Raw genomic sequence first — 12,916 nt, forward strand, 5'->3', positions numbered from 1 at the left:
TTAGAATATTCTGTGCTGTCTCATGACTCCGGTTATACAAGATATTTGCGTCACACATCTAATAAGTGAATCATCTCTTCCGGATATATCTTAATTACGTCTTTTCCCCTTCTTACTCTTCGAAACGATGAGATGTAAGGGTCCGAAGATATCAAGAGTATATTCTTTAATAATTCGAGAATAATTTTTCGACTGTTATGGTAACGGTAATAATTGTATTCTTTATTTTTCGTTTCCTGCGCTTCTTCTGATATCTCATCAATTGACAGTAAGTGCCGAAGAATGATATATTTTCCATGCCTTAAAATCTTGCGTATATTCTGCGTTAACAATTTTTCTGTTTCTTCTGCATACATACCGAATTTTTCAGCATCATTTTTCAGGGATCGAACGAACGAATTAAAAGGGACCGGGTGCGCAAGATTGTTTCAATTGTGGGTGGGGATTTCGATCTGGTCGAAATTTTATGTGCGGAGCGAACGAACGGCGAACCAGCGTGCAACGTAATTGGATCGATATTACGGAGCCACTTTATACATCGACGGCCCGCAATTTCAATTTTGAATAGCAATCGGCACTCGCTTCGTGATACGAGACTACAAAAAGCACAGCCGAATTTTCACAATTGATCGAATCAGCTTTAGCCGCGGCTGGAATCGAATCGAGCAGCCGCGCGTATTCACGGCGAAATTGCCCGTGAACGCATGTCGATTCGACCTTTTTCGAGTGGGTCGCGATGCCGAGAATATTTGGCCGCGCTTTGCACGGTTGCCTGGCCAGTGGCGGACCAAACTACTGAGCGCTACCGGTCTACGCCGCGCGCCTGTAATAATGCGGGTGGAACGATAGAAAAGTGTATTCGAACGGCCGTTTGGCGTGCAGGTGACTCGTAGTTGCCACCGACTCGACGTTACAGCTCGAGATTTGCATACAGCTCGCAGCTAACCGACGAAGTAATTAATTCTCTCGTATATCGAACGTGTACGGGATAAAGTTCGTAGACCAGCCTGGAAACGTTGGGAACAGGCGAATCACGGGGGTGAAATTGACCAGGAACTTTCGGCAATTTGGCTGCACCGTACGAGTAATAAACTTGCTTCCCACCGTAATTGATTGGAGAAGTCATGAAGCCATAAATCCTGCTCGCTCGATCGCTTCTATCGCTACTACAGCCGCTCTGCGCAGCTCCTACGGTTTTAAGTAACGCGTTGAAAGAACCGTCACTGGTTCCTCTGTATTCTGATTAGGTCAGTGTTCGTAGATAGCGAGTAGTGTCGCGTGGGAGCCATCGAGCACGGACCAATTAGCCGGCTGTTTCGTTTCGTTCGAGGGTGTCGCGTAATACGCGTATCAGAGCGCGCGGCGCGGTGGTCGATAGAAGTGGGAAGCCGTTTGATCCGCAGCACGTGCGAGCGATACGAGTAATTCCATCTGTACATGAATAAGTAAATTCCTGTCGATAGGCTGCGAGGCATCTATCGAAGGAAAACCGTGGTGAAACGATACAACGCCGTGAGGGGCATCGATGAAATTGCAGCACGCGATAAAAAGTGACGTGGCCGATAAATTCAGGAGGTATCATTTGACCGTTCCTCGCGCTCGATTCGTCCGGGTGCGTGCGTCGCCGATGACGATCGGGCTAGGGGGATGAAAGGAGCAGGGGATTGCAGGGGATTACAGGGGTAGGAGATATTGGTCAATCCCACCGGCTCAGCGCTAATAACCGTGGAACACGAAGACGAGTTATGACAGGTGGTGTCGTGGGTCGTTCGGTGGGGTGGAATTGCGCGGGCGACATGTGCCATTGTTCAACCGGGAACCACCCTACTCTGACACCCTCCGCCCAACCACCCCCGTGCGTCTTCTATTAGCACCGTGCCGCGCCCGTCACGCTCCGCCATCCCCTTCGTCCAAGGTGCTGACGGCTTTCCAGTTAGCCCGCTCCTCCGCGCAACATCCTGAGACCCGGTTATGGCATGCTTCATTGCCGGTTTACTCAGCTGGACTCGCCGCGGAAGTACCTACCCACCGGCAGAAGACTGCCGTTCCGGGCCAGTTCGCCCGGAGACAGTAAACCGCGACTCTATCCGGAATAATATCGGCGTTAAATACCGATAATCGTAAACGAATGCTCCAGGCTCCTCTCTTTTACGAATGTAAGCGAATCGAACGATGCGCGCCAGAATGAGAGCTTTCACTCGCAGAATCTGGGAACAGCTTGACGATGGATGTGTATCGCATAGCGGTGTCCTTCGCTGTCGCACCGTTCGAACCTTCCAAGCTTCCAAGCTTCGAGAAGGTTTTTAATATCATATTAGTCTATGCATCTTCGCTTTTCCCACGGTCGACATTCTGTTCGGATGATTATTATTATTATTATTATTATTAAACGTCTTTATTCCAAACAAACAAGACACAGCAGGTACAGTGGCTCGCATTAATATTCGGACACTTTTTAAAATCGCATAACTTTTTTAGAATTGGTCCAAACAACTTGAGTTTTTTTGAGAAGCCACAAGGATTAGTTTGCTAACTGACGCGTTTCGTTGATTTGAAAAAAAATGTATTTGGTTGGAATAGCGAAAAGAATAGTAAAGGTCGATTTTTAAACTTTTTTTTGTGAGCTTGTAATGAAAATTAAAAAAATCCTGTTTGTAGATTGCAGTAAGTTGTATACGTGCCTAAAATTTCATCAAAATCGGTTAACGTTGCTCCGAGCTACAAACGTTTAAAGATCGCAGAATAAGGTCGAGACTCGCGAAAATTCCCGAAATCAGCGATTCTAACCCAGACCGATTCTAAAAAAGTTATGCGATTTTAAAAAGTGTCCGAATATTAATGCGAGTCACTGTAGAAAACAGAGAGAAACGCGACAAATGCGTAGGCGGGGTTCAGTCAGGACTGTTTTTCAACCCAACCTTAAACGAGAACTTAATTCAAGTAATCTAGGCCTAAAATTAATACAAGAAAAGTAAAGAATAGAAAAGAGTAGAAACGACGAGAAGACGAACCGACCAGATCGCAAAATATAATTAGAATTGTAGAATAATTATAACGGGTGAAGCGGTAGGAAAGATTTACAAGAACATTTGAAAGAGGAGGGGGTCGGAAGAGCGCGGATTTCGAGGGGGAAGCGAATTATAAAAATGGCTGGCGATAAGCCACGCGATGTGCCTGAAAGCGCTCATAATTATCATCCCCCGTTTGCAAAGTTCTGCCTCCCTACGGTCGTCTTTCCCAGGGAGCGAGCGCCTGAATCGACCCGATCGGTCTCGCATCTGAGCACGTATTTCGCTAATCGATTCGATTCGTGGCCCACCTGTGCGGAATTTCAACTAGCCGCCGGAAGAACTCAGCCGTGCTCGATAATCACCGATGCAACCGTACGCGTAATGCACGGCCTCGAACGCTGGAGCGAGCTGAATTATTTTCCCCCGCATTTGCTCCCCTCTAACCGAACCGCTTGGCTGTTTCAGGTGATGATAGCGGCAGGTTGCGGAGGCTAAGGTGGCTATCGCGGAGGCTGAAGAAGTGGCGCATTTGGTGAAATTCGGCGCCGGGAGCGAACGATCCGGGCAGCGGTAGTGGTGGCGGAACGGCAGGGGTGAGTCTTTACCTTCGAACCGACGCGACATTAAAGTTTCCTCTAGACCATAGCCTAGATCGATCGCGCCATCGCGGAGAAAATCAAACTCATTTCTCGAAATTAGAATTCGCGGGCTAGAACGTCGGGGAAGCAAGTTTTATCAGCAACTTAAAGAGAGCCGACCATCGTCGGGGCGAGTTCCGATTGAAAATAGCGGAATCGTGCGGTGAATGGCCGATCGTATCGGAAGCCCCATCGAACGTCCGATATCCGGCGGAGTGTCGGACCCCGAGGCGCGTCGCGATCCTCGTTTTCGCGTCGACGTTAGACACCACGTACCCGTGATGCTCGAAGCTCCGAGCAGACACGAACCAGCGAAGAAACCCACGACCAAGGGGATCCTGTTCGACGCTCGGTGGCTACGGGCATTCCGTGCCAGTAATCGAACTCTTATCGGACGATTCGGGTCGGCTCTAGCCGGAGTAATCGGGTCGCGATAAGAATCGTGGATTAAACCGTTCTGAGGGATCGATTAAGGCATTAGCTCGCGGTATTATGCCGCTTTCGTGACTATATTGCTCGATTAACGGAGGAAGGGCTGGATGGGGGGAAAAAAGCCGGCCGAGACATACGGTTATCGCGGCTCGAATTACGCGGGGGCTGGGATTAAGTAGCTTGCTTGGTGCAAATTGAAAATACCGCGATCCGATAACGAGGGGAACGCGCTCGCCCTCCGGTATTTATCGGGAGCACTGATTACGGGCCGGGGAAACGTGTAATTATATTCGAATGCGCAACTAGAGGAACGGCACGATTTATCGTCCGCTCGCATTCAAACGAAAACGGTGCGGTGCCATTTAATAAATTGTTGCCCGACCGCTGAGCGCGATACCTCTTTCGGTCGCTCGGAGATTAGAAGGGAATTCGTATTAGCAGGGAATATCCCCGCTAAAATGGGCACGCGTGAATCTGATGGCCTCGTTACTAAGGCGGAATAATTCCCCTTCGGCACCGAAGGGCTGGTCTATCCCCTTCAATTATTTACACTCAATCCCCGATCGAATCCTTGGCTATCCTAAGCTGGCTTACATGGTCGTTTATGATTTACAGGTACTATGGGAGCGGGGGAATGGGGGGCGGAGGAGGGCTACAAGCCACGGACCTCCGGCGAAGGCTCGAGTCCCGGTGTTCAGGAAGCAGTTTTCCCCAGAGCCCTCGTTCCTTAAGGCACGATGGCTCGTTCGCACACGAGTGGACCACGCACGACTACGATGAAAGGTAAACGTCCCCTTACGTTTACGATACGCAGTTACCTCCGCCCCCTCGCTTCCTCGGTAACCGTGCTGGAGAAACTTGTCTATTTTATTCGACAGGGTTGAATTGCAAGCGACCCTCGCCTCTGGCCAACCCACGTGTACAGGGTCCCGGCCCTGCAGACGCGAGGAGGACGAGGAGAATTACAAAGAGAAAGCTGTGAGGCGCGCGAAAAGCGGGACCGGCTTGTTTGGCTCGCTCTACGGAAAGCTGCGCTTCTCCGTCGGACGACTCCTCAGTAATGACGCTGAGGTGGAAGAAGAAGGGGATGGGGAAAGGCATCGGCTCCGATGGTGTCGCAGGGACTTTCGGTGGATCGCGGATCTGGCGACGAGGACCCTGCTCCTCGGCATCGTGCTCTTCGTCACACCAGGCAAGTCAGGCAAACCTTTGTATCTACTGTGTTTCACTGCGAAGTTTTCACGGCGGGAGGTTCCACGCGTTCGAGAACGATCCTCAGGGGCAGCGAAATCTCTAACAGAGACAACGTCGGCTCCTCATCGGTTCCTGCACAGACGCACACACGTCTATGCACAGAGTGTTGGAGCAAGCGTTTGTTTCATTACCGTTTGCCGGTTTGCCGAGTTGTACATCAATTAGCGAAGCTCCCTAATCAGAACAAGTCTACCGGGCCAGGGTAATAGGTTTCCATCGTCTCGCAAGTACGATCGACTGATCGATGTTGTATTCAGCGTGGCGTGGCCGGGTGCGCGTCGGTCACAGGCGTAATGACGGCGATTGAGATCGAGCGGAGGGTTTCCGTCAAGATACCTCTTGCAATTGGTAACACGTATCTCTGCGTCGCAGCGTACAATCACGCCTGCACACGGTCGTTGACTCGCGCGCTTCGCCATTAGCCCTTCGAGAATCGCTGTAAACGAACGCTGTAGCCAGCTACGCGTGGAAATCGAATTTCTCCCGAAGCGAATTTTCGATAGCTGTCGCTGCACCAACTTTCCCGTAAGACTCTTTTATCTCGCGTCTATATATATATATATATATTCGGGCCGAACGGATGTTTGTCACCGCGAGCGAGTGGTTCGAGTTTGAAAGAACTCGCTGTGGCGAGCAAAGCGTTGGAGAATTCCGCCAAAAAGAGACTTTGAGTTCTTTTCCAGGGTGGAACAATTATTCGACGCATTTGAACGGTATGAAAGGCGGATATATTTCTCTTTTTATCGACGACCGATAGCGGTGAAAAATCCGTCAGAGAATCGCTTAACGGTTGAAAGGTATCCAACGAATCGAAGATAATATTTCGGCATCGTTAAACGCGCTGGGATAGCTTCTGCGCGGAAAAAACGCCGAGCAGAGGATATACCTTTCACGCGGAGTTTTCCGCGTGTTGTTCACCGCGATTGCGTTTATTCGCGGCCGTTGTACCGAAGCAGAAAAATCTCCGCACCGCCCAGACCAATTTACCGGAACGGGATGGCTGAAGTTGACGTCAATAGGCGCTCGTATCAAAGAATGTTTTCTCTCTTTTTAATACCGCGGGGCACGCAACACGGCCCGGCCGGCCGCCCTTACGTTACTCGTTAGCCTCGTCAACGAGAACAATTTCATTAAAGCTCCATCATCCCGCCCAGGGAGCTCGTTGAGCGCGCCGCGCACCTCGCATCGCACACGCTAATGACGCGTGCGTGCCGATGCGAAACTATGAATCGATTCATTCGAACCTCGCATTCCTTCTCGCCGCGGAGAAAAACATTAACGTCCCATCTCGTTCAGCGCGCTCGGAGAGGAAACCGGCGATTATACCACCTCGCGCCGTTACGCTATCGGGACGCGGCAGGATCTTCGTTCTTTCGTTCTTCGTAAAGCGAACGAAATTATCGCGAAATTGGTTTCCGGGCATAAGGGGAAAGTTGAAACGCGAAGGCGGGAAGAAAGGCGGGGTAGATGGGGGGGAAAAAAGGGAATCGCGAGCGAAATTAGCGGAAAAGTTGTTTAATATAGAAAGTTTGGTAAGTCGAGGGAACGGGCGAAGGACGGCCATTGTGATCGCCACTTGCGCACCCCTGTAGGTCGCCGGCCGTCGTCGTTTCGTGAGCAACTTTCCCAGTTAATGCCCGTAATTTATTTATTTCTCAATTATTTTCCGCCGGTCCCTCTCTGCCGTTCGGCAAGCTGGCTGCACGCGAAGTGCCCTTCAGCTTCCCTGGCGCTCGCTGCGAATTTTTAAATTGATTCGGCTGGACGAATGGACTCGCCGGTGCATGTAATTCCCTCGGAAATGTTAAGCCCGTCGCTTAAGAGGAGCTCCCCAGCCGCGTGTACGAAAACGAAATTAGCTCCGCAAGGCCCTAGGGACTTCGTAACGCATCCTTCAGAGTCGCGAGTATTCTTACGAAAACAAGGAGCTGGCCGAAGCTGGTGCGCTCGAGGGCAGCCAGGGTCTGTCCGCTGATGCATTCGGTGGCGATTAAATTCCTGTGGAAATTGCAGGGACTCGGGGTGTCGGGGAGCGGCGCTTGGCTGCCATAAATTACGTATACTCGAGGCATCCGCGCGTGCTGGCGGTAAACGATTATGGTTTCTTCCTCGTAGCTGCCTTCAAAGCGGCCCAGATGGCAGGCGATGAAACGAGTTGCAAATGACGTTGTCCCTTCCTCGAGGGTACGTTGGCCTTGCTTAAAGCCCGTTCCACACCGCGGCTCGAATCGACTCGACTCGACATGTCGGTCGATCGATCGAGCCCAGCTAAAAAAACTTGTTCGGCTGTTCGCGACGACAAGCCGAACGCTGGTCCGTGGAACGTCAACAACTCGATACCGCAACGGCTCCGTTGACTTTAGTGGCCGATTAACCGCGACGGCTGAAAGACGAAGACGCGCCCCGTGTCTCGGGATATATTTACCCTAGGTGCATCCAATTACGCTAAATAATTAAAAGCTGTACTCGCTGGGCGAGAGTTAGCCGGGGCGGTAGAATGCTCGTTAGCCCCTGGTTAATTGCTTCTTCCGCGTCATCCTGCTTCTCAGCCACGTTCTCGCGTGTGCAGCGCCAGCGCGCACCCTTAACTATTTAGCTTGCACGCGATACACGGCTTACGAGCCGATGGAGTGGCTGCTTAATTTCACGGTTCGTCGCTGCCTGAAAATTCGGCGGCGAAGATGAGAATCTTCTTGCGTCCTCCTCGGCTTCTCTCCTCCCGCTCGCGGAGCTCAGCTGCGAACTCGTATCGCGTTACGCGCGCCTTCGAGTATGATATCGTACGTTGTCGAGGCATTCAGAGCGGTCGGTAATGGTCAGTAATGGTCCGAGAACCAAGGGAACTATTAGTACAGAATACGGATCGCTGGGTAGCGAATCAGGGAGTGGAGTCGACGGATATCGTCAGGTACAATTAGAAGTAATCGGGAAGAGGAAGAAGATACACACCGCGGTCGATGCGAGGAACGCTTCCCCGTGATTTAGTGCCACTGGTGGATGATTACTGGTCCTCGCGGTTTGTCGCTCTTTCTCTCTCGCTCTCGTTCGTTCCGATCACAGATAACGGAGTGTTGGAACGTGCGCATTCTTTGCGCGGCAAATAGAAGCTGTCGACACAGGGACAGGTGGTGCACGGGCAAAAGGAATGCGAGAACTAAGGGACGCTACCGAAGAAGGGTCGCTCTGCCGCGTTCCATACATATGTATGACCCTTCGTGGATGCCCGCGCGTCTGTGCAACGCTATATACACCGATACCGACCTGCCAATAACCTGAACAATGGGCAGCGACAATACAGGGAGAGCTCCAGTGGCGATCAAAGTCGCACACTCCACGACAACCAAGACGTCCGTCCAGCCACAGCTTTCCAAACTAGTCTTTAACTCTGTCCACTGTCATTCTCAAGTTTTCTACATTTCCTTTCCTTTCATTACACGCCACTTTTCACCCTTCGCGAGCGCGTAAGATCGCTCCGGTGGTAAATTCTTGCCACTTGTCTCCTCCCCAGGTAACATTCGCGCGTCAACGACCCCTGCTCGTCCTATATCAAACCTCCCAGGTAGCATAACCCTTATCCTCCAAAGAAGAGGGTCCCTCCATCCGTAGTGGCCACGTTTCCTCGCGTTTGCAACAAGGAGACTGCATAATTTGCGGTTTACCGTCGGCTTTGAGTTCGGCTGGATCGGGCTGCTCTTGCTTGCCCAGCCTTTTCTTTCCCGCGTAATTCCCCACCCTCCGATGCACGCGTTCGAGTGGGATTCCGGAGGCTCGCGAGCCATTGTTCCGCGGACGAACACAATTTTCACGGCGCTTTCACGCTCCGGCGAGCGCTCTTTGGAAAGTCTCATTTAGTTTTTTGGGCGGGCGCCCGCATCGAGCGCCCTTGGGGCTGCCGCGTAGGTACACCTTCCGCGTTCTCCCGATATGCCTGTGCAGAGGGTGGTTCGAACGCGTGCTTCACTTTCTGCAAGCAAACAAACGTCTGTGAAAATTTCGATCCCGCCGCGTCTCTGTCCGTCCGCCGCCAACTTGCCGAACTGCCTCCCATTTTAATTTCCCCCACCTTCAGGATGTCGAGGGTTGACTCGCGGACGCTTAACAATTCGTCGCAATAACAATTTTGCTAATTGTCCGCAGGCCGGCACTTCACATGCGGGTCACGAACTTGTTTTTCGCGATAACGAGGTGGCCAGCGGTGCGTGTACACGCCCTCATGTGGCCAGCTGAAACTTTAATGACGGCTGACGATAAAAACAGTTGTTCCAGAGATTGGGCCACTCCCACCTAGGACTCTCTAATCGCGATAATGGTACACGAATGCGCGCTGGGCGTTCCTCTGGCCGAATCATTATGCGCGATGCGTGCAGGGGTCGGTGCGAGAGGGTTGTTCCGCGGGCAGCAGTGGGTGGACGCGTCGCTCATTTACTACCATATCAATAATTTCGTCAGGAGGGTGTTAGCAACGCTAATCGCCTTCTTTCTGCGCTCCTTATCAGCGCCAGCATTTACGATCGTTTTCTAATGACAGGTCAATCGATGCCACCCCAACGGGTCAGAACGTTGCCCTTGTCAATTTCAATATCGAAGCCCGGGTTAATTAACCACCTGATAATCAAAGCGAAGAGAAGCTCCTTTGACAAGGACAATTCCATGGAATTGAAGTGTGTACGCCGCGAGACCGCAGACCATTGTGCAACACGTTTCGCTATCCTAGCGCGGAAAGATTTATCGCTGAGCCCTTTGTCGCGCACGGCAGAGGCGTCAAAAACGCGTCGTATTCGCACGCAGCAGGGGTCAAAGGGAATAGGTATCAAAGTCAGATCCATTATTCGAATGGATCCCATTGCGTCGCGTCGGTAAGCTCTCGCGGTGCACGCGCTTCTTCCGCGCGCCGCCACAGCGATTTTACGGACTTTTCAGGGATTGACAGAAACTCGTGATCACGCGTGGAGCGAAGCATCGCGCTTGAAGTCGCTGCCCCCTTAAGGGGACCTTCCGGTCTAAAAGTCGATTATGTTTTTATCTCATTTTTCGAATGTTCAACCTTTTAGGAATACGCGTTTGAAAGGAATTTTTTTAAATTCGTAAAATTCCTGAAGTTATAGGCATTTGAGTAGCGGCAAATGCATGGGTAACACCCGGCCACTCGGCACTCGCGTAAAACTTTAAACGCGTTTTTCTCGAAACAGTGTTCTCAAAACGGTGGGAGCTGTATCTCTAAAAGTTATTCTCCGATTCGACTGAAACTTTCTTTATTTTGAAGAATATACTTCTGGCTAGGGGGGGGGGTACAAGAAAAATACAAAAAATTGAAAATTTATAATTTTCATAGGCGTTGAAAGGATGAAATATATAGGGAAAAAGTGATTTCAAACTTCAAGTGTCGTTATTTTCTAAAAAAAGTGTCATTTTTGTATTTTTTTCTGGTGTTCCGCCTAGCCAGAAGTATATTCTTCGAAATAAAAAAAGTTTCAGTCGAATCGGGTAATAACTTTTGGAGATACAGGTCCCACCGATTTGAATCAATTTTTGGACACTTTAACGACTCCTCAGTGCCGTCAACAATGATTAATTATAAAACAAAAAATATATTTCTATAGCTTAAGATATCCTTAATGCAATGCAAAAAGTCCAATTAAATTATATATAGTAGTTTTCCTTTAATTAATTTCGTTCGGTTTTCGAGATTTTATGTTCACCGTTTTGGAAAACGTAGTTTCTGGGAAACCGCGTTTAAAGTCGGACATCGTTATCCGATCTCATGTGCAAGCTCGTACATTTTTTACTGTAATTCCTTCATTTGTTAGAATTTCGGGGCCCGGTTGCGGTTTAACATACGTAGAAAAGATGCAGCTAGCGGAATAAGCAAACATCCTACGAAGCAATTTTCGACAATTTTAGGGTAACCTACCCCCTTAAAGTCGCTGCCCCCTTAAACCACAGTGCCGCGCGTTTCGCAAATAGCCGTTGTCTCGGTGAAAACATAGCCGTCGCGTTGGATTACTTCCATGAAATTTGCAGCTAGACTCTCTCTCCCTCTCTCTCTCGCGTAACAGCCCGGAGACTTGACGGGTCGTAAGTAGGGTCGCAAAAATACGGGGGACAGAAGTTGCCTCCGTAAATCAGGAAGTTGGCGACTCGCGGCGGAAAAGTTAAGGGCGTCCGCGAAAGGCAGCCGAGGAGACTGTTGCAAAATATCTATCAGCCGTCATAGCAGCGTCTGCCAGAGTTTCGGCAAGTTTCCTCCGGCCACGGATCGTTGGTTGACGAGCTCCCTCTCGGCATGGCGAACTTCTCGGTTGCATCGGCGGGCGATCCGTGACCCGCGACGAATAAACGCGCGTCTCCGCCGCTGGGTCACAGGAGGAGGAAGAGGAGGAGGAGGAGGAGGAGGAGGAGGGTACGTATGTACTTGGAAAGAGAATAAATGTGTTCGGTGTGAATGGTGTGTTTCAGGTCTCTGTCACCAGGACGCGGTGCACATTACGGCAATCCTGGGGGAGAGCGTTGTCTTCAACTGTCACGTAGAGTTCCCCGGTGAGCACCCAGTGCCCTACGTTCTCCAATGGGAGAAGAAGGTAGGCGACTCGGTACGATATCGGACGACATCCTCTGCTCTCTATATCCGTGAGTTAAATACGTGGGCCCCGCTTGAAGATGAATCGCGCCCTGGTATCAGCGATCGATCCTACGACCACCCGTGCCTTTATTCCGTCGAGTGAAAGCTCCATCATCTTGTACGATCTTCATTTACATATCTAATTTTTATTTGATCGGAACGCGCAGCGGAGCTATTGGCGCAGCGAATTGAGCCGCACCGACGGGAAACACAGTGCAGTCGTATCGCCGAGACCCGCGGAAATCGTCGACTGGATTCGCTTCCGCGGCTTCTTTTTAATTTGCCGGTCGAACGTTGCGTAATCGGGAATTGGAGCGTGATACCAGCCGGCGGGGGTGGCGACAGAAAGAGTCTAGCGCACGGATGAATGGTGCTCTCGTGTGAGCCACGCGATCGAATCTTCCACCCTCCGTTCAGTACCGGGTTGCTCTTTTTATCGTTTCCTCTGCCACCGACAGACACGGTCACTGGCCGTTCTACGCTATCGGCGATCTATCTATTTACGACAGCCCCCACTCGCCTCCTCGCGCAGGCTGTCTCAATCTTCGGCAACTAGACGCTTTCGCGAGCGTGCCCTCGGTAGATCATCCCCCGCGCTCCGGACCTTTTGACCGCTTCTTTCTGTACACGCTCCGCGCTCCTCGACCCCGTGACAAATTGCAACGAGCGAAACTCCGCTCCGCTGGAAAGCCGATTCCAAAACAGCCTACGGTGGGTGGCGATCGATTTCGATACCTCCTCGAGTTTCCCTCGGGCGCGATAAACGACCGAGGGACCTCCAGGTGCGCGATCCTCGTCGTTCAATTCTCGCGCGGAGGATTTATAGACGCCCAGGAGTTGACAGCCGGGTTTTCCTAGCTGCGCGTCACGCTCAGCCCGGGTTGTTGCGCTTTTTGCGCGTCCTCGGGTGCCCAAGTACTCCGGTTTATCGCGGCGAGAACCGAAGGCATCCCCGCGCGCTG

The 12,916-nt window shown here is 51.1% G+C and overlaps 1 protein-coding gene across 14 annotated transcripts in view; it reads left to right on the plus strand.

Moving 5' to 3' along the window:
* LOC143371722 (protein turtle) overlaps positions 1-12,916 on the plus strand; it is an 87,255-nt gene that overhangs the window by 32,995 nt on the left and 41,344 nt on the right. For 12 of the 14 annotated variants that reach the window (XM_076817213.1, XM_076817214.1, XM_076817206.1 and 9 more), the window contains exons 3-6: positions 3,477-3,604; positions 4,697-4,864; positions 4,960-5,273; positions 11,792-11,925. In XM_076817213.1, coding sequence (XP_076673328.1) covers positions 4,716-4,864; positions 4,960-5,273; positions 11,792-11,925 — 597 coding nt within the window. In that variant the 5' untranslated portion in view covers positions 3,477-3,604; positions 4,697-4,715. The remainder of the gene's footprint in view (positions 1-3,476; positions 3,605-4,696; positions 4,865-4,959; positions 5,274-11,791; positions 11,926-12,916) is intronic. The other 2 variants (XM_076817205.1, XM_076817207.1) reach the window with 1 other exon arrangement.

This window comes from Andrena cerasifolii, chromosome 7 (assembly GCF_050908995.1).
Source record: "Andrena cerasifolii isolate SP2316 chromosome 7, iyAndCera1_principal, whole genome shotgun sequence".
In the NCBI taxonomy this organism is placed as follows: domain Eukaryota; kingdom Metazoa; phylum Arthropoda; class Insecta; order Hymenoptera; family Andrenidae; genus Andrena; species Andrena cerasifolii.